Source organism: Plecotus auritus (assembly GCF_963455305.1).
Source record: "Plecotus auritus genome assembly, chromosome: 4".
NCBI classification, from domain to species: Eukaryota; Metazoa; Chordata; class Mammalia; order Chiroptera; family Vespertilionidae; genus Plecotus; species Plecotus auritus.
The window spans coordinates 75313715-75340892 of record NC_137775.1 but is presented as its reverse complement, the minus strand read 5'-3'; the positions used below and the strand labels follow the sequence as shown (position 1 = coordinate 75340892).

Genomic DNA, 27178 nt, shown 5'->3' with positions numbered 1-27178 from the left:
ATATCAGCTTTATATGGTGACAGATGGCAACTAGACTCATTATGGTGATAATTTCATAATGTATATGCACGTTGAATCACTACGCTGTACACATGAAACTAATATAGTATTGTATGTCAATTATACCTCAATTAAAAAACAACTGCATCTTTGATTTCTATCGTCCTGTGAATCTCATGGATGCAAACCCTATTGGATTCAGAGCTAGAAGTCTTGGGGGCACATCCCTTGGGTGGGAAACTTAAAAGCTGAAGTTCTGCAAAAGCTTCATTTTTCAGTGAGAAGCTGGGGGTTGGGTTCCCTCCCAGTTTTATGGTAAAGGTGTGCCTCAGCCTTTCCTACCCCTTTGGATGTGGGTACTTTCTCAGTGGCCTGACGTGGAGGAGTCACCTGATAGCCTGGAATTCTTGCAGAGGGAGCTACTCGATGTGTCCTGGGGAGGAGGTGAGCTCAGGAGTCTCTGTGTAGCCGTCTGGGTCCCCTGAGTGACATAAATATTTTTTTTTGTTTGTTTTAAATTTAAGTTGGCCTAAGACAGGCCTCTGACATAAGTGCTGAATAAAAATATTTATAAATAATGATAAAAAGTATTTTCCATCTAATAATTTAGCAAATTAAAAAGACTGAAAACATCTAATGTTGGTGAGGCTGTGGGGAAATGGACACTTGCTAGAAAGAGTGTTATTGGTTCAGCCTTCACGCACAATGTAAATGCAGCACCGTAAGGCTTAGTGTTCCACGTGTAGGTGTGCAGTGCTGAGGAATGACTCTACAATACATTCACTGAGTGCCTTCCCGACGAGCACAGAAACATGTAGATTGCTTACATGCCACACATGGGTCATGAGGAGCCTGCTTACCCCGTCAGCCACCTCCCATCATTACCTCTGTAACATCTCACCGACACCATGTTGGATTTGATGCTGAGCTCAAAGTTGGGGTTCTCTTGGGTGCTTAGAGGTTCTGTTAGAAATATTCCTCATTATCTTTAAATGCCTTATAGAACCATTTTCTTTCCTCAGGTTATGGTGTAGGAAGCAGAGGACCCTGGCGATCACTTCACTGATCTACTCCAAACCTCCTTCTGTTCACCCTACACTGGTAGGGAAGCTGTGAGCTTCCTCTTCCTGCCATGTCTTGAATTCTCTCTGCTTTGGGCTTACAGTAAAAATCCGTGTTTTAGGCATGTAGGAAAGATCTAAGATCTACTCTGATAGGCCTGACTCTTGATATATAAATGGGGTCTAAAGCAGTTTAGAATATTCCTCTCTCTCTTCCAAGACCATTTTGCTACTGAGTCAGGAAAGTCAGTTGGGAGGCCAAACCTGTTTAACAGACTCTGTTCTGGGTGGCACCTGACCTCTGTTTCACTGGGCAAGAAGCCTCAGCACTGGAGATGGATGACTGAAGGGGAGTGAAAAGGGAAATAAAGCCCGGCTGCTGTGGCTCAGTGGTTGAGTGTTGACCCATGACCCAGGAGGTCATGGTTTGATTCCCAGACAGGGCACATGCACGGGTTGCGAGCTTGATCCCCAGTAGGGGGCATGTAGGAGGCATCCGATCAATAATTCTCTCTTATCATTGATGTTTCTATCCCCCCCCCTCTGAAATTAGTTAAAAAAGGTTAAAAAAATAAGAGGGAAATAAAAATACATTGCTTTAATATCCCACCAGTATTATTCTCCTCATTATACAAAGGGGAGGAATACCAAACAAACTTATTGTTCATTGCTGTTTTACACTCCAGGCTTATGCAAATAACTGTTTCTGAAGACCTTGACTTGCAGTCCCTGGACCCGGGGAGTAGTTAAATCAGTTGTACTAATAAGACACAGGTTCAGTTAGTCTTGTTTATGAAACCTTCTTCCCTGAATATGTCATATTTCTACATGAAAAAAAGATTCCAAGTACTTTCAAATGTCCTTTTCAGCCAAAATATCGCTTATTTTTTTTACAACAGTTGGTTGTAAATCACATCTTTCCTATTTTCCTTCCAGGCCATCATTATAACTCCCATATTGAATGGAAAGTATACTTCACAATATCCCCATTAATTAACAGATAACTTTGGTCATTGGTTAAATGATTTTGATTGGTCTGCTTTTGTTCACATTTGAATATGCCAGAGTTCTTTCATTACTGGCTTTCTGCCCCTCAGTAATACCTCAAGGGGACTCAAAGCAAAAGCTTTCTGGTTAGCAATGCCAAGAAAGCTACTATGAAAATGCAGAGAGACAAACTCTTCTAGTGGAATGTCAGTTCCCTTATATAGCAAAACACTCGTGTGAGGTGAGCAGCTGTACCCTGGCATGGTTCAGCTCAGCTTGAATTTTAGCTGAATAATTCTGTGCAGCTCCATTTGTTACTTAATGTAGCTATGAAAACATATTGGCCCTTTGGTCTTTGGCATTCGCCATACAGCACTAAGAGTACTTAACATTCTTTTTGTTCCTTCTAGAAAAAAAGTTATTTTTCCTTTTTTACTGTTGATATAGAATATTTTGAATGACTCTTTTACTTTGAAAAATAGAATAGAACCTCCTGGTGAGGACATAGGATTTGCTGTGCCAGGCTGTTTTGTTGATTTAGCTGCTGTCAGATGAGCAAGAAAATAAAAGGGGAAAGTAAACAATTCAGACCAGATAGGAGATATGGTAAGCCAAGTGACAAATATAACTCCTGAGAAATGTAAAATAAGGTGGTTGAGACTAAATTTGGACCTTTTAAATCCTCTAGGGATTAGCTGTATATAGAACATTGCAGTAATCGTTGGCAGAAAAACTATGTTTCATTGTAATTAACCCAGGGGTAGAGGTGCTCCCTTCCTCAGCCACCTCCCTCTGTGAGTACCTAGGACATTCATAGGAACAACTACTATTTTTAGTCTAGGTGCTCCTGGTAGTACAGTGAAATAACCTTCATGATTATGGGAGCATCCTTTGTCCACAGCTACTTGAAGATATTTTAAAAAGGCGCTAAAAAGTGCCAAGAGCCAGGTTATAGTGCTCCAGACTGCATTTAATAATGAAAAGTCTACCTAGTCTTTTACTTTTCAACAATGCAAAACATTTTCCAGGAGAACCTTAAAGAAGTGAGTGTAAATATTTTAGTATCATTGATGGATTTTATTTCTTTTAATTTCTATCCCCCCCCCAAAAAAAAAAAATCTGATTTTTAAATATGTTTGGGCCAAGAAAGTTAGTAACAACAGTTAAATGGTACATATTTTAATATACAGATATGTAATATATTTTAGAGATTTTAAATATAATTGAGAACATGAGCTCCCTGTGGTTGGACTTCATTCTTTGAATCTTCTGTGCCTGCCTCCCAGTAAACAGTGACAATTGGAAGAGCTAGATTTCAGGGTTGAATATAAAAGGAACCTAAGGGAAAGATTTTTAAAATGTGGCTTGATATTCTAGAACTCCTAGGAATAATTATCATCTATCTATCTGTCGTCTATCAATCATCTGAATCCACCCATCCATGTGGACTCACCAGAGGGAGAAAATGCCATCTCCTTGAGCATTTTGCAGAAAAGTGAGAGGACACATGCAGTTGGTGCCCACTCTCCCCTGCATCTCAGTCTAATTCTGAAGTATGGATTTGAGTTGAAAGGAAGCTCAAATAGTATCCTCTCTCTCTCTCTCTCTCTCTCTCTCTCTCTCTCTCTCTCTCTCTCTCTCTCCCCCCCCCTTTCTGCCTCTCTCTCTCTCTCTCTCTCTCTCTCTCTCTCTCTTTGAAAACAGAAAAACAGCACAATTTATTTCCTTTCCTTTTACTGAAGGGAAAAAGGCCCCTCTTAGAACAGCATTATATTAAAAACGCTGCTCAGGCTTTAGAAACAGGAAACCACAGCACGGTAAGCCCTGCCTTTTCTCCTCACACACTTAGCCTATAAAAGAAAGTCAGTGTCACACACTGACATCTTCGTTGGATTTGGATTATGTTTTCTCCACTCACAAATTTTCTTACCTGAAAAATGGTTTCTGTATTTACAACCTCCAGTTCCTTACCCAGGAATGAGGTGCAGTATGTCGGGGGTCCCGATTTCAGTGGCGCTTTGCATTCTACTCTCTTGCAAGGGTGTAGGGCAGAGGTCAGGCTTAGCTTGCCAGTCACTGCAAATTTCCTTCTTCTCACAGTAAGCCACGCCGGGGGTTAATGGTAACATGAGGCACCTGCCTCAGACGCCTTGACCCCAGCACAGAGGGCATTTCACCTAATGGCCTTCCCCGCCGCCCCCCCCCCCCCCCCCCCCCCCCCCCCCGGCTCACTATTCCGTATTTACAATTAACCAAGCATTAAAATTAAGCACCTCTTTCTCCTGGTAAAGATGTTTTTCAATTGACATCTTTAATTTTAATGTAGGTTATTACATAAAAAACCAAGATAAAATCGTGGTGATGATATTATAAACTGTTTGGGGGAAGGAGTAATAATTCAATCATTCCACTGGGGCAGTGGTCGGCAAACTGTGGCTCGCGAGCCGCGGTTTGCCGCTCTGTTGACTAATGACTTTGCCGGCCACTGCACTGGGGGATCAGAGGTTGTTAGTGAGGACAGCCTTCAGGCAAAGAGAGAGGAACACCAATATAAACAAAACAAAACAAACACAAAAACTGATCATGTCAACATGCAGTAGGGAAAAGGGTAAATGAGAGAATCTTTACAATAATGAGAACTGGGAAGGCAAGACTCAGCTTTTCAAGAGGATGCTTTTCAAGAGAAACACTTGAGCAGCATTCAGAACCCCAGCAGGAAAGTGCCTATCTGAACAAGAAGTGCTTCTTGCAATTTTGAGTTGAATATTAAAATATGAGACGTGACGCTGCATTACATACATCTCACGGAGTCTTTAGGAAGGACTAGATTACTTACTATTTGTGAAATTTTTAGCACAGCGTTTGTCATATAGTAACACCTTTGTTATTTTCATCTCAGTTGGTCCTACGAGGTAGATACTAGTATTATCCCTTTTCATGTGTGTCTCCAGAGGTGATGTCACTTGCTTGGAGAAACTACATGTTCCCGGGACTGCCAATTAGGTGACCACGCTTCTCTGGCCAAGGGTGGGGCTGAAGCACAAGCTGGTCTCCTTGATTCTCAATTCTAAGTAGTACTGAGAACGGCTGGAATTATCCACATTGTGTCTCGAAGAGAGGGATCTGGATTCATGGGACAAACCCTGTTTTCTGTGCTTTTGGGTTCTTGGACTTTTATTTTAATTCTTGAGCTACTCCATACCTTTTGAATACGTTCTGTTTTTCCATTGTGACTTTGGTCCTGCACTGCTCTCTGCTTGGGTGAGGGACTGGCACAGAATGGAGGGAAATGACCGTGCATGCCACAGGCGGCTCTGCTGTGGCCTCTGCTGAGCTGGCCCCGGGAAAAGCTAATGTTGGTAGAATCCTTTGTCTTGGGGAAGGGAGGATTTGAATGGCACCAGGACAAACGTGACTCATGACTTCCCTAATACAATAAAATCATGTTACTAAAGGTGGCCTCAAACTTTTTTCATCCATTATTTTTCATCATCAAATAATGATTATTTGGGAGGTCTGTAGCATTTATTTGAGTGCCTATGTTTATAACTTTCTTCATATATTTTTATAAGACTAACCATTCTGTTTGTAAATCTGGTCTCTATTTCCTCTTACTGAGCCCAAGGATTATTGATTACTCAAGAGAAGGGACCATGCCTTTTTCTACCCATCTTGGCTGCCACATTCTAGCTTCTCTGTGTGTATCTGAGATGATTTCTGATTATTCCCCACCAGGTGCAGCTGCCTTGCGTGCCGAAACACCTGCTTTTCTGTTCCACCCTTCGTGTGTTGGCTCGTGCTGTTTCCCCCACTTGAAATGCTCTTTCTCTCCACTTCATCTTATAAAGGCCTACACCTCAAGTTTCAAGAAGCCCTCTTCCCTTACATCTCAATCCAAACTGATTTCACTCTGAATCCCCATTGCTCTTACATTGAGTATCTCACATTATAGTAATTATTTCATGGGTGAGTTTTTAAACTCCTACCTAAATGGTGAGATTAAGGTAAACAGTGATCAATTCTTTCCCCTCAACATTTAAATATCAAAAATTTTAAACATATGAAAAAGGTTAAAGGAATTTCATGGTGTGAATAGTCACATGCCCACCTGTATCCTACAATTTTACTATATTCACTTCATCATGTAAAAATCCCTCCATCTATCCCTTATTTTACTTTATTTTTGTGTGTGATACACTGAAATAATTTGAAGAAATCAGTCCCATTTTACCACCAAAACTTCAGTATGTTTATCACTAACTAGAGTCAACATTCTTACTGGCATTTTTGGGATTAAATTTCTGTACTCCATAGCACCCAGCAGAGTAGGGACCATAGCATAGAACATCAATTTATCCACACTGGATTGGATTTACACACAAGTTTGAAATCCATTACAAACTAATAGTGTGGAAGCCCAAATAAATGGTTTGCAGAAGAAGTATACCTATATGTACCAACCCAACTTGTGATCTGTCAGATATATTCTAGGGGGATGATCAGGCAAAGTTTCAGGAGGCAGACAGGTCACCATCTGATTGATTTAAATACTAATATGGACCTGGTTATACTCTGTGCTTAAGAAGCAAGAGAGGAATACTCTAGTTTATCTAAAGATACACATTGAAATAGGTGATAAAATAGCCCAAAAGACAAAAATAGGGTTCATGTGTACTAGCCTGAGCCACTGGACACAGTTGGGTGGAAGATCAACTCCTTTATAAAGTAGCACACACTCCAAATGGACCATTTGGGCTCCGGCTGATAGATCTGGAAGAAGGTATTCTAAACCTGTGTATTTTCTGACATCCTATTAGGAGAAAGTTATAGTGCTCCTCAGATTTGGCATCACCTTTTAAAACATGTTATTCCAGTAGTCATTATTCACCCCAAGTCCTTCCTTTAACTGATATAGTATATGTATATCTATAGTCACATCCTTATTTATAAGGATGTTTATTTATATCACATGTCTATTTATATCCACTTACATTCCCTCATTCTTCAAATGACAGGCCCCTTCTCATTCAGGTATCTCTGGTCACCCCCTCTTTGAAGAGTCCTCTCTGGATCCTTTTATTTAAAAGGAAGGTCCACTCTCCTCATTATACTCTTACCTTGTACTCTATTTTACCTGAAATAGATCACAGTAACTAATTATAGGGTGTCACAAAAAAAAGTACAGACACACACTTTGAATCATTATAAAGGCAATGTTTATTAGAATACATTTCACTTTCAAAATTAACTATCAGCCGTTAGTGTGGATACATTTTTGGGGATACCCTGTATATACTTCTTTATTTATGTCTTATCTTTCCACTTTACTAGGCAAATGGCAGAACCGTATTTCCCCCTTTTCCTGTATGATTAGAAGTTATTAGAGTACCTGATCCATAGTAGACACCTAATTAAAATTTACTGAATTGTAGATATTGAAAATTCACGAATACCAGTAGGGAAAATGTTTGTTCCAGTATTATCCCAAATGCTCTTGCTGTGTTTGACTCCTATCTTCTCATTTCCTTGTACTTTGATCTATCTTGGCCTTTTGACTGGGGACTGCACCCAGTCTTGACTTTCTGGACAGTGCCCCCAGTTACAAATCATCTACCCCATCTCTGAAAGCTCTCATTCCTTTCACATGCTTCTCTCAGCTAGGGGTAAGAAGGAAATTATATCCGAAGGAAGAAATTGACCACAAGCTGTGAGTGATTGAGAACCTCACTTAATGTGTTAAACCTCCTGAGGATGTTTACATATTACGAGAGGGATAAACTGGCAGTGTGACTCAGCAACTTAAATAATTTCAGGCAGTGCATGTGGAATAGACCTAGGGATTTAGTTGACTAAAAACGCAATCTGTATTGTCTGAAAATTGAAAAACTCTCATCCTTCTTTGAGTGCATTCTATGTTATATACTCTTACATTACATGGAATACTGACTTCCATTACCTGTGACTCATTCATTATATGGTAGCTGATATCTTGAAGAAGGTAAAGAATAATTAGTGTGATGAGGGTTTTCCAATCATGTCAGTTGAGAAATAGGTTAGGAGCTGGAAATATGTAATTTACAACAGAAAGACTTAGGGAAGACTTGCTTCACTCATTTGAAGTGAATGAAGAATATCTATTGAACACATATTATATGTAGCACTAAATTAGATAGTAGGGAAAATTAGTGATTAAAAACAAAAATAGTTCTGCTCACATACAGTTTAGATTCCATGGTTAAGGAAATAACTAAGGACTATTAAGTAGAAAAAAATAGATTTATGCTTTTCCTTTTTTTTTTTTTTAAGAGCTGATAGAGGACTAATATCCACAAAATTGCATGAAAAAATATATTTACTTAATGGAAATAAAGCTGACATCTATAATCTGCAAACCTGGAATGAGATGCTATCTGGTATAGCAAGTGTCCAATATTGTTAATATTTAGGTAATACTATCAAGGTTCAAGGAGGTTGTAGATGAGAATCCAGATGCCCATGTATTCTATGATTCAATATCCTTGTTAGTCAAGATCACAAAATTTCACTTATGATGACAAGAGAAATAAGTACAATAGTTTTCATAAAAAGAAGTGCCTCAGGTCAGGTTTGGAAAAGTGGAGTAATTGGATTTGGATGTCTGATCCTTTCACAGAGGAAAGGGTAAAAATAGTTCTGTGGGCTTGGCATAATGAATAAACAACTGATAACTCTTTTCTCTATATGTAATAGGACGTAAAACACAGGCTGCACCAAGGGGAAAGATAAAGGTAGCAGCATTAAACCTACACACGGAGAAATAGAGATGGGTGCAGGAGAAAGATTGCCAAGTATGGACTGTGGTTGTACCTTTCCTATTTTCCTATTTTTGCTTGAGCTCCAAACAAGTCCATTTTCCTCTTTGGCATGAAGTTTCCTCAGCAAAAAATAAGGAGATGGAAGACATTATCTTTAATGCAACTTTTAGGTCTTACATTTAAATATTTTAGTAAGTATTAAATATGTTTTATAAGGATGCTTAATTAAGTATTTTTCACCATTAAGATAGCATTGTAGAAATAAAATTTTATATCATCTCAGTGGATCAGTTAGAACTATTGCATATAATAAAAATACCACTCTTCTGATTTCTGAACATAGCAATAAATCCAGTAATGAAAACTCTTTGAATAAGCACTTAGAGATATTTTTGAACAACTCACATGTAATATTTTAAAGCAAGTATTCTCTCTAATAATAAATTTTATTGTAGTTCATATACCTCTATCCTTTTCAGTGAATTGAATGTTTCAAGTACATTTCAACAAAATTGGTGATTCCAAAGGCAATGTACATATATATAAAAATACAATATTCTTGCTTGAGAAAAATCTGAAAAATAATATTATTAGTCAGTCAATCGTATGACATCTCTCCTTTTATTAGGCAGGAGGAGATTGTATTGAACTTGTCTGCTTTTCTGGGCTTTTAAAACTATGTGTCCACCATAGAATATACTTGACCTATGTTATTTTCAAGGATGAACATATCTTTTCTAAGAGCTTTTTGTACAGTACTTAGCAATTATAGCCTAGTAAATTTTAAGCAACAGAATGCCATGACTTTTCCATAATAGTAAATGCATTAAATTTTTTAAAAAATATTTTTTATTTATTTCAGAGAGGAAGGGAGAGGGAGAGAGAGATAGCAACATCAATGATGAGAGAGAGAATCATTGATCGGCTGCCTTCTGCACACCCCCTACTGGGGATCGAGCCCGCAACCTGGGTATGTGCCCTTGGCCAGAATCGAACCTGGGACCCTTCAGCTCATAGGCTGATGCTCTATCCACTGAGCAATACTGTCTAGGGCAAAATTTTGATTTTTAATAAGTACAGCAGCATATGATAGATAATTCATAAACATCTTTAGGTTTACCACAACTACATGTTTTGTGGACTAAGTAAAAATTATTCGATCTATCCCTTTTGTTAATTCCAGAATTGACAGATGGTATACTGATTCTGTTTTTCTTTCAAAATGGTGTCTTAATTAGAAGATAATTTTTACTAAATTTTATTTTGTGAAATCTTTAAAAGAGAAAATTGTAATTGTGTAAGGCAAAGTTAAAAACAGAAAGTATTATATTTTTACTTTTATAATAGTTGAGTTTTTAAAACTGTTATGTTCACTAATTTTAAAAAGCATATTTTAGAATAAAAAAGGGAGAATTTTGAATATGTATTAAGAGTTTCAGGAAATGTGCAAAGTACAAAACATTTACCTACATTTATTGCCTATAACATAGTACATGATGTATTGGGTAGTAATCAGAGTTGAACTCTGGATTCAGACTTCCTGACTTGGAAGACTTCTGTGTGATCTGTCAGTGCCCTCAGGCTCTGTGCCTCAGTGTCCTCCTCCTTAATATGAATATAATAGAACCTCACTGGGTGAATGTTAGAAATAGTTAATGGAATCCAGGTAAAGAGCTTAAAGTATGCTTGAGTAGTAGAAGCTTAATTAGTGGCAGCTATTTTATTATAAATATCATCATTTAAACATTTTTGAAAGAAAAAAATTAGAATCAATAACTTCTTCATTCAATCTCGAAGGCCCTCTACCAATGCCACCCTTTGGTTTTTTATTTTTCCTTTTCTTTTGCAACACAAATTCTGCAGTTCTCAGGCTAAAGTTCATTTGCTAATTTCTTATATGAACATTTTATTATTTTGTATTTGCATACGTCAAACCTACTGCCTGAATATTCTCTAAGAAGCTACATTTCCTTGGCCTTTATCTACTTAACTGATCTTTAGTAAGATTTCCATGATGAAGTCTAATTACTTTTCTTCTACTTGTCACATATTCACCCTTTTATTCTTGCATACACTGGGTTAATTCAGTTTCACATATGGTCTTGGAGGCCATATACCTTTATTAATACTTACTTTATTTCTAGCATTTTATTTTTATTTTTTTCTTCTAGCATTTAAAAAATATGTTTTTATTGATGTTCAGAGAGAGAAAGAGTGAGAGAGCGAGATAAAAACATTGATGATTAGAGAGAATCATCCATTGGCTGCCTCCCACACGACCCCACTCTGGGAATAGAACCCACAACGTAGGCATGTGCCCTGACTGGGAATTGAACTGTGACCTCCTGGCTCATAGGTCAATGCTCAACCACTGAGCCACACTGGTCGGGCTATTTCTAGCATTTTTACAGTAGTTTAAATGTTACAAAAATAAGAGATCTTTGCACCATTTATTGTTTGTTTTTGGAAGTGAGATAACTGACTATCCAAAAGACCATGAGATCTGAGCATGTGGGGAGTGGAAAGTAAGGAGTATCTGTTGGGAACAGTCGAGGCTAGCTTCTGGAGGAGGTGGGCTTGCAGAAAGGATAGCGTTCACTTTAGGAGAAAGGAACAGCGAGGGCACTTCAGGGGAGGAACTGCAGCATTAGCTAAGCTGGGAATGGTAAGAATTGTGGCTTTGATGGAATGGGACAGTCCATGTTGGGTAATAGAGGAGGATAAAGAAGTATAAGTAAGAAGCAGATAAAGGACCTTGATTATAAGCCACATATAATTTGTCCTGGAGATAATACATGATGAGGAAGGGACTCCTTTTAGATGCTTTGATTCGAGATGATCTCACTTTAGGAATATTTTAGAGAGGAAAATCTGAACAGCAATGAGCTGTGTAGCAGGACAGTTAAACATAAGGGACCTAGAGTTAAATGGTCTAGGTCAGTGGTCGGCAAACTCATTAGCCAACAGAGCCAAATATCAACAGTACAACGATTGAAATTTCTTTTGAGAGCCAAATTTTTTAAAGTTAAACTTCTTCTAATGCCACTTCTTCAAAATAGACTCACCCAGGCCGTGGTATTTTGTGGAAGAGCCACACTCAAGGGGCCAAAGAGCCGCATGTGGCTTGCGAGCCACAGTTTGCCGACCACTGGTCTAGGCGAAAACCCTGCTTCAGTTACTAGTTTCATGACCTTACATAAATTACTTTTCTCTTTAAGTCTCAGTTTCCTCATCTCTTAAATAATATCATAGAAGTAACTACCCTTAAAGATATTGTGAACACTAAATGAGATTGTGTAAAAGTATTTATCATAGTGTCTCTCAGAGAAGTGTTAAATAAATACAATATGATACATATTATCATATAGTTGTTAATGGTCATATTATTATTAGGTGACGTTTCTAGCACATCCCTGTAAATAAATCTTATTTGTTGGATCCACCTCAAGCTTGCCAGATATGTCCACCTCAGAATCGTCTGGACAGCCTTCTCCCCTGCTGTCATGGAAACAAATCTGCTTTTGGCAGTACAGACTTCTGTGCCCACTCCATGATCCTACTCACATGCTTTTTATACCATATTCCAGAGCCTTCCTCTGATATCTCCCAAGACTATCACTTTCCCATCTGTGAAACTATAAAAGGAGGCAAGCTAGTAAGCAGGGAACTTCAAAACATTCCCACAAGAGTTAGTGGGTTAATTCCTCTGCTGCCCAATCAGTACTGCCAGGAGCAGTGGCTCTCAGAATAAGCCACTGGACGTATTCACTTCACACAAAATATATATTAATTATCCCCAACTTTTCTTCAGCAGATTTTGTAAGACACATTGGAATATATGTTATGTGATTATACAGCCCTGTCAACAGCTTTTGGCATCTTTCTGAGAAATAGACAAACTGAGTATTTACATCATGAATATGAAGGAGAAATGTTTGGAGAGATAAAAAATGGACTGGATAAGAGAAAATTTTTTCTTTCACCAAACATATTGTATCTCCTTCAAATAAATTTCTTACACAACACTCATGATGGACATTTAATAAATGTGAATTGATATAGTGTATGATTTTTGAGACCTTCTTGTAGATTGAGAAATATATGTGATATCTTTGATCATCCTGTCCATTAAAACATGAAGTCACATTAAATTCTACTGATAGAGCTGTGAAAAACTTTGGAGGAGATCCAGAAGATAGGGCCTAAAATAATTAAACGCTTAGGGAACAAAACCATGAGAGTAAGTTTATTTAATTGGAAGGAGAAATATCTGTAGGAAACTTCATTAAAGTTTTTATGAAGTGTTTTTAATGAGATGTTATAAAATAAAAAGCAGTGAGCAATTTTTCTAGTCCCAGGGCAGCAATAGAAGAAAAATAGACTTATATGGATGATAAACCAGAACAATAATACTATACATTTGATGCCTTTCAAAGAACTTTCACATATATGATACTCACAGAAGCCTACATAACAGAAAATGGGTGCTATTATGTTTGTGTTTCAAAGACAGGAAAGAGAGGTAAAACTTCTTTGAATTGCACAGAGAATGCTTTGCTCCCTCATTTCCCCATTCCCAGGGTTCTACCCTTTAGGTGTCTCGTGCCTTTATTTTGAATCAAAATTCTATCTAATAAAGAGGGAATATGCTAATTGACCATCACGCCCTCACAAAGATGGTGGTGGCCACAGCCAATAAGGAGGGAATATGCTAATTGAGTGTCATGCTCTCAAAGATGGCAGCACCCACAACCACAAGATGGCGGCACCCAGTCTCCTTAGCCCCCCAGCCACCCAGGGCTGGTCCGAGGTGCAGGCAAGCCTCGGATGGTGGCTGCCCAGCTGCTCAGGGCCAGTCTGAGGCACAGGTAACCAGGGCCAGCCGAGGCTTGTGCTGCAGGCAGTGGCAGCAGCAGAGGTGTGATGGGGGCATCGCCTTCCCCTGATCGCCAGGTCGCCTCTTGCCCCTGAGGGCTCTGGGACTGTGAGAGGGGGCAGGCTTGGCTGAGGGACCTTCCCTTCAGTGCATGAATTTTCATGCACCGGGCCTCTAGTAGACATAGAAAGATTTAGCCTTCTGCTCTATGCCAAGGCTCTAGGCCAAGGCATACCCAATACTCTATGTTCTAATGATGCATCACTGAATGGAATTATTTGTGGTTCTCTATGTCCATGCTGATGCACATCTACAAAACCCTCATTCTGGGTTTTGACATGATTAGTATTTAGCTGTTTTTTCTAAGAGTCACTATTTCTTTAGCTCACTCCAGATCAGAGAGAGTAGAACTATGTCATTAACATGGAGAATTCAGTCTTTTTGATACTATGGCGGAGGTTATCATGAGTGTAGCAATGTGTGTCTAGTTTATCTAACAAGAACATTAGCTTGCTTAGATGTAAGTCAAGTCTTTAAGTGCTGATGTAGCCTCACCAGTTTTGGTGAATTCTGTGGTGTGCTTCCCTGAGTTCCCTTGGGGTCAGAGGGGGGATGAAGGCCAGGTCCCCTTGACTCAATTCCGGAAACTATGAAACATACCTACTCCAGTGTTCTTCTTAAGGGTAGCTGAAGCCTCTGTTGCAACTGCTTTCCAATTCAATGTGTATCTCTACTCAAGAGTGCTTCTCTCACTGCCTTACAGAGAGACGTTTAACAAATTCCCCTAATAAACTCCCTGCATGAAAATCTCCACTGTCTATTTTCAAGAAATCTGACCTAAGATACTAGTTATTAGGTCTCAGTGGCTGTGAACCAGTCCTCATAACTGCAGGGATTACAATTATAGAATCCCCCTCTCCAAATATTTTTTTAAAAAATATATTTTAAATATATTTTTATTTATTTCAGAGAGGAAGGGAGAGGAAGAGAGAGATAAAAACATCAATGATGAGAGGGAATCATTGATTGGCTGCCTCCTTCACGTCCTCTACTGGGGACTGAGCCCACAACCTGGGCATGTGCCCTTGGCGGGAATCGAATCCAGGACCCTTGAGTCCACAGGCTGATGCTCTATACACTGAGCCAAACCAGCTAGGGCATTTTTTTTTAAATCCCTCTCCAAATATTTTTAGGAATCCTCAGGGCTTCTTGCACAAGGGTGTCCCAGTATCAGACTTGCTCATAGGCAGTTTCTGGGCATCACCAATCCAAGGCTTTACTTTTTCTTGTTCTAAGAATCCCTACAGAGGCTATGCTAAGCTGGAACTGTGTTTCCATAACTTTTTCTGAAGTCTATGTACTAGAGGAGTTGAAATTCTCCTTCAGCACATTTTCTGCTACTGTTTTATTGGCAAAGATGAAGGTAATTGCTAATACAGTGCAAGCAAGAGGATGCTCCTTTGCTATTTTGTTCATTTGGGAGATGAAAAGACATTCCCAGGGCATGGTTGAATTCATCCCAGTCCATCACATATGATTGAAAATTTTTGTGCTCCAAATTGTGAGAGCTTTACCAAAGTGTCCAATAAGCTCCTATGTAAATGCTTATGGTATTTGATGTAGGGCTTTGTTCTAAAATCTCCTCCTTTTTATCTTTGTAACATTTTGTCTGGAGTTCAGATATTACTGGCAATAGAATTAATCTAACTATTACAAAGTTAAAAAGTGGGAGAGACCAAGGACAGAATTCAGTATCTATATATATACAAGCCTAAGCGACAGAATGACCTTTCACTATGATGCGCACTGACCACCAGGGGGCAGATGCTCAACGCAAGAGCTGCCCCCTGGTGATCAGTGTACTCCCACAGTGGGAGCGCTGCTCAGCTGACTGACCCATACGTCCCAGTGGCCCACCAGCCTGGTGGCAGCCACTTACTCCCTCAGCAGGCCTGAAGTTCCAATCTCCAGAGAACGGGCCAGGCACCGATGGACTGGCGCTGCTGGCATGATCCCGACAGCGCCACCGGCCTCCTGGAAGTCAGCCTTGGGCACCGTGGCTGCTTCCCCTCCCTAGACACTCTGCAAAGAAGAAATGATATAAAAGTGGCCGCCAGGTGGCTCCCGACAACCAGTGCAAACGGCAACAGGACGGCTCCTGATCCTGGGCCTGCAAGGGTGTCCCACTGCTCCCCCAAAAAACCGATTGCATCCCGCTCCCTCCTCCCCCACCTCAGGATGGGCGTCAGATGCAGGGCTCTCCCTATAGCGACTGACTGGGCGCGAGCCCCGGCAGGTGCAGCAGAGCTGGGATGAGCAGGAGCAGCAGGCAGGAACAGCAGGTGGCGTTGGACTGCGGGTTTCGGCCCAATCCCGGCAGGCACCCCAAGGGACCCCACCCGTGCACGAATTGTGTACAGAAGAAATGTACTGTCTCATGATGACATCAGAATATTATCTGAAGAAATATTGAAAGTCTTTGCTCTATATTTATTGAGTTCAAACACTTTGGCTGCGTACCAGTATCTATGACACCGGCTTCCAATTTAAAAAAGAACTTACTAAATCTTTTAAAAGGTCTTAAACTATTCTTCAATGAGTCTGTGTTAGGTGGAAGTGAGTTCACAGATCTTAAATTGTAAAACAATTTACCTCAAGAGATACTTTCTTTTTATTCAATGTATTGATGAAGTCATGAACAGTTTGTTGAGGATGAAGCTGGCATAGTTTCTTTTAGCTTCATTTAGAAAGTTAGATGGCTGGCCATTTTTTAAAATAAGTGAGATTGTCTATATTTTGAGTCCACTCTGTGGAAATTGTTCGAAAGAAGTTAATTAAGATAAATATATTGTCAAAGAATGAGGCCTACTACTAAGAATGGGATTTAAAGAATTTTCACAGTAAAATATCTTTCCTGGTAGTCGTTTTAAGGCAGTAATCAAATATCCTCTAACCACGATGATAGATCCTAGTTAGGGAGTGGTAGGGGACCTACAGAAGCAGGTTGGAAACTATCTGAATATAAAGCTACCTCATTGAATCACCACTCCTTAACTTAATAAACAATATTCACTTGACTTTTTCTCATAAATCTTTTTCAACATGTTTAACCCTTTTATTTTACTGTGCTATGTGGCAAAGTGTTCTCTGACTCTATTAACTACTGCTTTTAAACCCAAATTCCCATATATTCAGTTTGCTCCTAAGTCTTCATTTGCTTCCTGTTATTTTCTTAAAACAATTTTGTCTTGAAGATGATAGAGTACACACATTTCAGAATTACACAGAAATAAGGTTGTTAGGGACTGAAGTTCATTTTGCCATATTTCCGCCACCACGCAAGAATAGTTTAAACACAATAGCTAAGATTTGGAAACAACCCAAGTGCCCATTAGCAGATAAGTGGATTAAAAAACTGTGGTACACCTACACAATGGAATAGTACGCTGCTATACAAAAGAAGGAACTTTTTTATAAAAAAAAAAAAAAAGCATTATGGAGAGCATTATGCTACGTGAAATAAGCCAGTCGGAGAAAGATAAATATCACATGATCTCACTCATATGTGGGATATAATGATCAACATAATTTGATGAATAAGAATAGATCCAGAGACAAATGGCAGGGGAGGGGGATTAGAGAGCAACAAAAGGACTTGTATACATGCATATTAGCATAACCAATGGACACAGACACTGGGGCGGTGGGTGCTTGCCCGGGGTGGGAATGGCTGGGGGGGGGGGTAAACGGGGGAAAAAGGAGACATATGTAAAACTTTAGACAATAAAAAAATTATATAAGCCCTAACCGGTTTGGCTCAGTGCAGTGTTCGGCAAACTGCGACTCGAGAGCCACGGTTTGCCACTCTGTTGACTAATGAGTTTGCCAACCACTGGGATAGGGCCTTAATCACAAGGAACAACAACAGCCTGTAATTATTGGAATTGAAAGTCTAGGTCAGTGGTCGGCAAACTCAGTCAACAGAGCGGCAAACCGCAGCTCGCGAGCCGCAGTTTGCTGACCACTGGCAGTGGATAGAGCGTTGGCCTGTGGACTGAAAGGTCCCACGTTTGATTCTGGTCAAGGGCATGTACCTTGGTTGCGGGCACATCCCCAGTAGGAGGTGTGCAGGAGGCAGCTGATTGATGTTTCTCATCGATGTTTCTAACTCTATCCCTCTCCCTTCCTCTCTGTAAAAAATCAATAAGATATATATTTAAAAAATTATATAAAAAGAATAGTTTAAACATAGTCATTTCTGACAGTTGTAGAATGCCAGCACTAATAATAAAGGATAAAGAGAATGCGAAGACTTCCTCAGCATACATGGCTAATTCTCAAAACAATTTCCTGCTTTTTATTTATTTATTTATTTTTTTGTGATTCTCTGCATTAGAAATTATGTTTGCTGATGATTTGCCGAAGAACGAACCCTTGAACTTCATGTTCTCATCAGACCCAGTCTCCATCTGCTGCTCCCTGCCAAATTCCTAATCTTTTTTCAAAACCCAGTTCATTCCCCGCCCCTTCTCCCCCCGCTTGGTATAGCTGTGCTTGCCAACTGCTTTCTCCCTGTCTCCTCACGAGAGTGGCTGCTCTCAGGACGTGAGGATCAACCAGTTCTCTGGTCTGTCTGGGCATCGCAACACATGAGAAGATGAGAAATCGTGGACCTGAGGTTTTACTTTTATATATCTTTGTGCTAATAGTCATTCCATTTGGACAGTTTGAACTGAATTGCAAGCAAGAGGAACACACATGTGATTACATAGTTAAACAATGACTTGAAAAAAGTTTTCAATATCAAACTGGCCAGTCGAGTCCACTGAGATATGACTCAGTGAACATACTGTGTGGTCTCAGGTTTACATTCAGATTATGATGTCTTTGCTCAGAAAGTTCCATTTATTTCTGCACCACCAGGCACCAAACTGAAATTTAACTTGTTTGTTTCTTAAGATATACGCAAATTTGAAATACAACTATATATGTTAGCAGAAGACCCTATCCAATAATCCTAAACAACACTAAAATTACCAACTTCTAGACCCACATAGAGTCTTTAAAATTTTTCTTAAGCTTAATATTTAGTGAAAGGTATTTTAGTTTTACAGTGGATATTCATAATTGAATATAAATAAACTATACTATAACTTGCTATCCAGCTAGTATTTATGTATGTTATGTATGGCCATGTTACGTATGTTAGAATAGTATATTATATATGGATTAAGGAGCAAGAGCAATGTTTGGATTTATGTATTTACATACATGTCAATTTAATAACAAAGTATTATACGGTATTTCCCATACTGAGCTCTAGTTTTCCTACATTTCCTCTAAGAAATACCAGATGGAGGAGTTGATGGAAATGATACAGAAATTAATATTGAAGTAATGGTTTGACCTTTTTAAGATGAAAAGCTTGCTAATCTTTTCGTATTGACATGGCAACGTTTTAGGAATAAATCTAATATCTTTAAGATTTAGCACAGTTCAAAAGTCACCATCTGTTTCACAAAGTGAGGGTTCTCGCTATTACATAGTTTCTTGGCTCTAAGACTAAACGCAGGCAATCCACATAACATTGACTACCAGGAATATGTGAGAAACTTTTATATATTTTAGAAAATCAGAAACGCAAAGGACTCTCTGAATTATTCTCAAAGCTATGTTGGTAATACACTATGGACATTCTTTCTTCTTACATAAACTTGGGTAAGTCTCCTGTACATTCTCTATGTGGAGTTATTAGTCAATACCAGCAGCTCAGCAAGTTGTAATACAAAGAATTAAAGTGGGAAAATGGCAAAGCACTAAAATCTGATTTTGAGGAGAGTTGTTTGAAAGGTCTTTGACAAATTAAATATGGTTATTATTAGAAGTTTTATTTTATTCCTTTCTTATTTTTTATAAATTTTCCACTAGTAAATCTCTTCATTTCATATACCCAAAATCAATCCTACTCAGAATCCTTTTTTATTTCCCATTATTTTGAGGTTAATGCTGGTTTTGCATTCTAATAAATTTTTAATGTACTTTCTTCATCAGACAACTGTGGGAAATAATAAATAAGATAAAACAGTCGGTAGAAATGAGCCCATTTACAAAACTCAGCAGCAGCTTTTATTTTTTATTTTTTTTTTTAGTTTGTTTTGTTTTCTGGGCCAAATATCTAAGAAAGTAATGTGACAAAAATGCTTGCAATGGTTTTACCTGGTTTGTTTGAGTTTTCTCAAGTGCTAGGCTTCCTGCTGCCTAATTATTAGAAACATTTCTAGCTTTTGTTCGATTGGTCTTAAACCAAGCATGCATTTCTTTACACTGACCTGCTACTACAAAGTGGCTGATAGGGACATGTTGTTCTGCAGTCATGCAATTCTTGGCCAACATCTACTTGGCTTTGGATACCCTCAGAGCATGTTAACCAAAATTAATGATTAGCTTAGTAGAGTGTACCTTAGATATATGCATGGCTAACTTTATAACTCTGGATAAATCTTTGAGAAAATGGTGTCAGGTGTTTGGGGTGGTAGAATATAATGAAGGTAGAATAGGCTTTGTAGCTTTTAAACATGCAGATAACACAGTAAATCACCTAGAGGAAAGAACACAGGACTTCTTTAGAGAACAAAATAATAGATAAAGCGACAGTTTTTCTATAGGACAGACACAAAAGGTGCCCGAAAAATTTAAACTTAAGAAACGTTAAAAACTATATATATAGTGTGACAAATTTTCTGAACTTCCCCAAAGGAGAATAGTCCTTGTGAAAACCAAGACTCTCTATGTGATCTCTTTCAAAATTTTTTGAAATGAAAGACAAACTGTGCATGAGTATGAATTACAATGTATCTGTAGAACTGTGATCTCTGCTCCATTTCATTTGAGAAGAACTTCTATCTTGGTACTGAATTGACCTCAATCACTACAAGTGGCTTATTTGAGTTTGTTCTACTTTTGTTATCTATCCTACAGCTATAATGCATATTTAGTATGAAGAAATACTGACATGTTTATTCCCCAGGGCTAATAACAAGATAAAATCCAAAGCATCTTTTACATGTTTACCTTAGAGCTCATTTTATTAATTAAAAAGATAAGTTCTTAACCAGGTGATAGTATTTTATTGTTAAGAACCCTTAAATATAAGAGATATGCCATCAACATTCATACAATTAAAAATAACCCAATTCACATGCTTTTTAGGGTAAAATTTATTATGAATTTGTATAAAAAGAGTCCTGTTACTGAGAATTAGGATAGCTAGGATGAGCTGTACAGAAAGACCCTTTAGTTTTAAACTACACCCAGTTAAAAATGTAGGAGGAAGAGTGGAGTACATAAGGCAGAGGGAGAGAAGGTGACATAACAACTGGACAGACAGGGATAGAGCAGAAGGCAGTCAGACACCAAAGGATGTACACAAAGACAGAAGTCTCAATGTGTGTGTCTTTCTCCATCTCCCATCCTTTGGAAGGAACATTTTCTCATGTATATTGTATGTTGCTACTCCAAACTTCTAAGTGACTTATGTTCTCAATTACTCTATTTTTCTATGCATCAACACCTTCTGATTGACAATTAAACATGCTTAAATCTCTGTCACCTTACATTTTCCCCTCTTAACTCATCACCTCCCTCTAGTTACCATCTTACATCTTTTTACACCTTCACGGTTAAACTTTTTGAAAGAGTGGTCCACTCTTGTTATTTCAAGTTTCTCCAGTCTGGTTTCTTACTCTATCCCCATACAATGAATTCTTCAAGCTATGGGATCTTGTGGATAGTCCAATGGATGATCAGAGCATCTGATAAACCTTTCCATTCCTTTCCCAGACACCCCACTCCTTTTGTTTGCCTCTTACTGCTCTAATTACTCCTCAGATCCTTTTATAGTTTCATCTTCCTCTACTCAGTCATTAAATGTTAGCTCCTAAAGACTCAGTCTGGGCAATTTTTTCTACTCACTCTATACTTTAATCCATACCCGTGGTTTCAATTGCCATCTGCACACTGATTTATATCTCCTATCTAGACCTCTTCTCTGAGGTCTATATCCATATATTCAACTTGCAAACTCCACTTCATGTTTCATAGGCACCTTAATCTCATTATGCTCAAGCCTGAACTCACAGTCTTCTCTATCAAATATTCTTTCATTGCTTGTTATCTCAACAATAAAATCTTCTATACGTTGCACAACAGGAAATAAGTATTCATTTTTGACACCTCTCTTTTCACTTCTGGTATTAATCAATCATAATTTTACTCCTAATTTTTTTAAAATTTATTTTTTATTGTTGAAAGAATTACAGATGTCCCCATATACACCCACTGACCCTCTCCACATGCCCCCCCGCCCCCCAGGCCTTCACCACACTATTGTCTGTGTCTATGGGTTACTCCTAATTTTATTTTAAATATGTGCCATTGTTTGTTTAAAATGATTGTATTATTTAAAAGGATGACATTATCAATAGAAATCTCTTTTAAATTGTCTTCTGTTATTCAACTTCTCATTTGCCTCTTTTCTGTGGGAATCAACTGCTAACCTTTGTAAGAGAGATGATTGAAATTGGAGTAAGCCCATTGCTCTGAAAATTTGTTTTAGCCATACAGAACTCAGTGTTCCAAAAGTGTATGCTTAATTTATGAATAAAAATTTCATTACTTTAGGGTCAATGTCATCACTGTCTTGTCATAATCAACTGAAGTGCTCATCCTTGATACCTCAGCTCTTTTTTCAGACATTTACTGAGCAACTTTCCATCTGATGCCTTGGCTAAGTACATTAAAAATGAGTAAAATACCCTCCCTGCCTTTATAAGGAGTTTCCGTTTTCAGATTTGTGTTAATTCCCTTGATTTCATTTTCAGATTGATGCAGATCCTGGAAGTTTATTTGATTTATACAACCTTCATAGGTTAGCCAAGATTCCTGCTGATCAGAATAACTTACCAACTGTCGTATAGCATGCAAACTCAGACACAAAATATTATTTTTAACTGAGAGTAACTTTAGACCATAATTGCTAGATTGCTACACTAATGAAGAATTTTAAATTCTTGGTTGGTAGGTGAAAATTTTGTTCAGTAATGCCCTTGGGATATAACCATTGCTTTTAGCCATTTCTCTCTCCTGAGATTTCTTTATACTGAAGCATGAACTAATTTTAAGATTGACTTCCAAAACTTTATTTGTTCCAGAAAGGTATTTCCATTTAATATTCAGTTTTTCCCTTTTCTGTGCAGTCAATGCTCCCTCCCTCAATTCCTAACAGCTGTACTTCTTTCACTCAATAGATATTTTGTTAAACAATTGAACTATACCTTAGCTTTACCTGAACAACCAGACTATTTATTTGTTCCATTATATTCTCAAAACAATTGATTCCTTTTGTGTACAATTTGATTGTATCAAATTAAATCTTAGTTTAACTTGTAGTTTACTCCACTACCCACTGAGCCAAACTGGCTAGGGCTTAATCACAAGGAACAACAACAGCCTGTAATTATTGGAATCGAGAGGGCATTTACTCCACTACCTTGCAGGACATTTGATCTTGTCTAAAACATCCACTGAGATGAGACATATGGTCCAGGCCAAATGGTCCTTGATTCAAATAGCCCATAATATTTATGTACACTTGTGGTTCATAGGTCTAATATATTAAAAAATACTACCATGTTTTATTAGTCTAATACCTATATCGTGGCTGTACTGTCAATAATAGCCCTTCTTGCCTCAGTAACAGGTACCTAACTGGTAATGGCACATGGGTTAGGGAGATGGGTTGGGGTTAGGGACATGAAGAAAAAGGGTTTATATTAATTATGTATGTTTTGAATAGGACCAACTTTCAACAACCCTTTGGACAGGATTAGATGCCCATTAGTCCTCCACCAAACTGGAAAAAAAAAAGGATTACCAAAACAATTTCAGATGAAACTTTTTGTCTTTCTGTATTTGGGTGCCTATTATACATATAAATAACAATTAGAAAATAAGGCTCAGCACTATAGTTCAAAGAACTACTGTGGAGCACTTACCGTATGGTGATAGGGATGAATGCATTTGTGTTAGTGCTATAATTAGCAGAGAGAGTCAAGCTATTTGGGGAACTTCCACATCCATATGTAACTGTGGGCCTTCCTTCCACAAGAAATAAATGAAGAAACTGTTGTCCAAAATTCTTCTCACTACCTTTAGGAACAAAATTACATTAAATTAGTGAGAAATGTAGATTTATTATATTCAATAGCAACCATTCATTCAACAGACAATTCTTTTGTTTCAGGGGGTTATGATTTGGTGAAATCATAGGAGTTTTATTAGGTAATTATTCAATGTAGCAGCACTATATTAGAAACTAGAGGCCCATTGCATGGATTCGTGCACCGGTCGGGTCCCTCAGAGATCGGGCTGAAACCAGCTCTCTGACATCCCCCAGGGGGTCCGAGATTGCAAGAGGGCACAGGCCAGGACGAGGGACCCCACCGGTGCATGACCAGGGTGGGAGGGGCCGCAGGAGGGCTCCAGGGTGTGTATGGCCCTTCTTACTCAGTCCCGATTAATTGGACCCCAGCAGCAAGCTAATCTATTGGTTGGAGCGTCTGCCCCCTGGTGGTCAGTGCGCGTCATATTGACTGGTCTCCTGGTGGAATGAACGGTCAGACACTTAGCATATTAGGCTTTTATTATATAGGATGTGCATGTTCCATTGTCTGAAAATAGCATGATGTTAACAGCATTAACTTGACATGAGATTAACATCTGACTGTTTACCAATAGATAGATGACTTTAACTATTTTGAAACTCAGTTTCCTCATACTACTGAGTATTGAATAATTTGACTTCTTATTATTTATAGTTTAATTTTAATGTATTTCATAAAAACAGAAACGATAAATTATAAAGAAAAAAAGAAACAATCTCCCTTCCTTCAGCCCATTCTTCATCTCACTATTCTTTTCTATTATGTACACATACATACAAATATTTTTATAGCCTGATTTTATTTTTAAAACTAATTAAATAATGTAATAAATAGTTTTATTCATCTTTCTCTTTCACTTAACAATACATTTTAGACATTTTCCCATGTAAGTACATACATTTCTTTTATAAATATTCTTGATTGGAGTATAACTCATACAGAAAAATCACAAATTTTAAGCATATATAGCTTAATGAATTATCACAAAGTGAACCTGCTCATTCAAATACTACCAATTAAAGAAAAAGAACATTATTTACATTGTCTGAAGTCCTATCAATCACTACTTTCTTTCCTCCACTAATAGTAACTACAATCCTGATGTTTAACAAAATTACTTTTGCTTGATTTTAATCTTCATATTAGTGGATCATACTGTATATATTCTTTTGTGTCTATTTGGTTTTGCTCAATATTATGTTTGGGAGATAGCATTCATGCTAAAGTTTATTAATTTTTTATTGCTTTAATATTCTATTAAACAAATATTCACAATTCCTTTTTCTATAGATGGCCATCCCCCTACCAGTTTTTGGTTATTATTCATAATACTGCTATGACAACCTGTATGTGTCTCATGGATTGAAGTACATGTACTTCTATTGTGTATATAACTAGGTGTTGAATTATTCTGTGAGTATGAATATGATGAATTTAGTAGCTATTGCCAGTTTTCCAAAATGACGTTTCGATTTAACTTTTTACCAGCAGTATACTAGTAATTAAGAGTTATAGCTGATCCATATTCTTACCATCACTTGGATGGTCACCTTGTAGATTTTAACTATTCTGTGTTTATTATTGTAGCTTTAATTTTCTTCACATTAGGGAAGTTGAACATATTTTCATGTTTAGTGGCTATTTTGGTATGCCTTTTTGTAAAGTGTCAGTTTTTATTTCTTGCTCATATTTCTGTTTTCCCCCTTATTGATTGTAGAGTTATATCAATGCATAGATCCAATATCTATATCTATATACATACATATGTATGTGTATAGGATACAAGCTCTTTGTAAAACATACATATTAAAAATAACTTCTCCAACTTTGTAGACTGTCTTGCCAATCTTAAAGGTGAGTTTTGATGAACATATGTTCTTAATTTTAGTGAAGGTCAATTTGTCAATCGTTTCCTTTGTGATTATAATTAGTACTTTTTACATCATCTATTGGATAAAGCAATAGTATTAAAGATTTAATAATAAAATACAAGTAGCAAATCTATACTAATAAAAGAGTAGTATGCTAATTAGACAGGGAGACCTTCCGGACGACCATCCGGACGTCCTTCCTGACAAAGCCAGCCAGGTGAAGCTGCCTGGCAGCAGTCCCGGGCGCCAGCGCCTGCGGCTGGCTTTGGCCTGGGAGATGAAGAAGCTGCCTTCCCTGTGGTCCTGGGCCACAGCCAGCTGGAGAAGCTGCTTGCCCCATGTCCCGGGGGAGAGGGAGAAGCCGCGTGCCCTGAGGTCCCAGGCCGCAGCCAGCCGGAGAAGCCACCAGCTCTGTTGTCCCGGGCGCCAGCACCTGCGGCCTGGGAGATAGGTTCCCTCTTCTCCCACTGCAGTCATTACTCCAATATTCCCTTTCTGAATTTCTCTCTGCTGTCCCAACCCAACTCCACTTTTCATCTGTAGGATAGGGAACAGAGAGAGCAGTATTAAAAACTTACATTTTTAAGCAGGTAAGGTTGGTACTTAAACATATAAATGGAAAACTAGAGTCCTTAAGGTAACAAAAGCTAGAAAGGGAGGGGACAGGGACAGGGCAAGACATATTATACCCAGCAATCCATGTGGGGACTGAAAACTTTGCAATGATGACTATCAGTAAAGATATGAATCAGCTAAAATAGTTGACAGGGACAATTCTTCCATCTTTGAAAAATCTATATCAAGTCTGTTTAAATAGATTTTCATCTGCATAATATAACACATTCTGACAAGACCACAGCCACCAATGTGGTCAGTATTGTGCTGGTAAATGTTTAACAACTGGCTCTCAATCAAAGAAAACAAAACCCTGATTTATAGTACTGGCCAATTTCTGTGGCATAAATTCTCCATCCATGGCTGATTTCGGCAGCTAATGTGATGCCACTAAATGCAGAGCTGAGGAGAAACATGCAGGAATACACTGTTATATTCCACCAGAAAGACCCAAAAGATATAAATAATGTCAAGAGTCAGAACAGTGAAGTGTAGTAAATAATTGAGGAGTGATAAATTCAGAGTATCTATTACCTTTGGTTTTAATGTAATTTATTCACTTTCAAGATTATATAATTTAATTTTTAATAATGACTATGTTTAACAACCAGCTTTCAAAATTCCTGAAAATTTGTGAGCCAGTAAGAGCAGGCTCCAGCACAATACTGAGTGGAGTATAATGCTTAAAGGGCATGGCTCATGGGTTTGAAACAAGACTCAGCCACTTTTAGGTTTCACTGGTCAAGTTATCTGA

At 38.2% G+C, this 27178-nt stretch overlaps 1 protein-coding gene across 1 annotated transcript in view; it reads right to left on the bottom strand.

The window, feature by feature from the left end:
- Positions 1–27178, bottom strand: part of EYS (eyes shut homolog) — a gene marked incomplete at both ends in the record, with an annotated part of 1444019 nt that overhangs the window by 280126 nt on the left and 1136715 nt on the right. Inside the window, 1 exon segment of the mRNA XM_080665107.1 lies at positions 23771–23920. Within this exon segment, the coding sequence (XP_080521233.1) occupies positions 23771–23920 (150 nt within the window).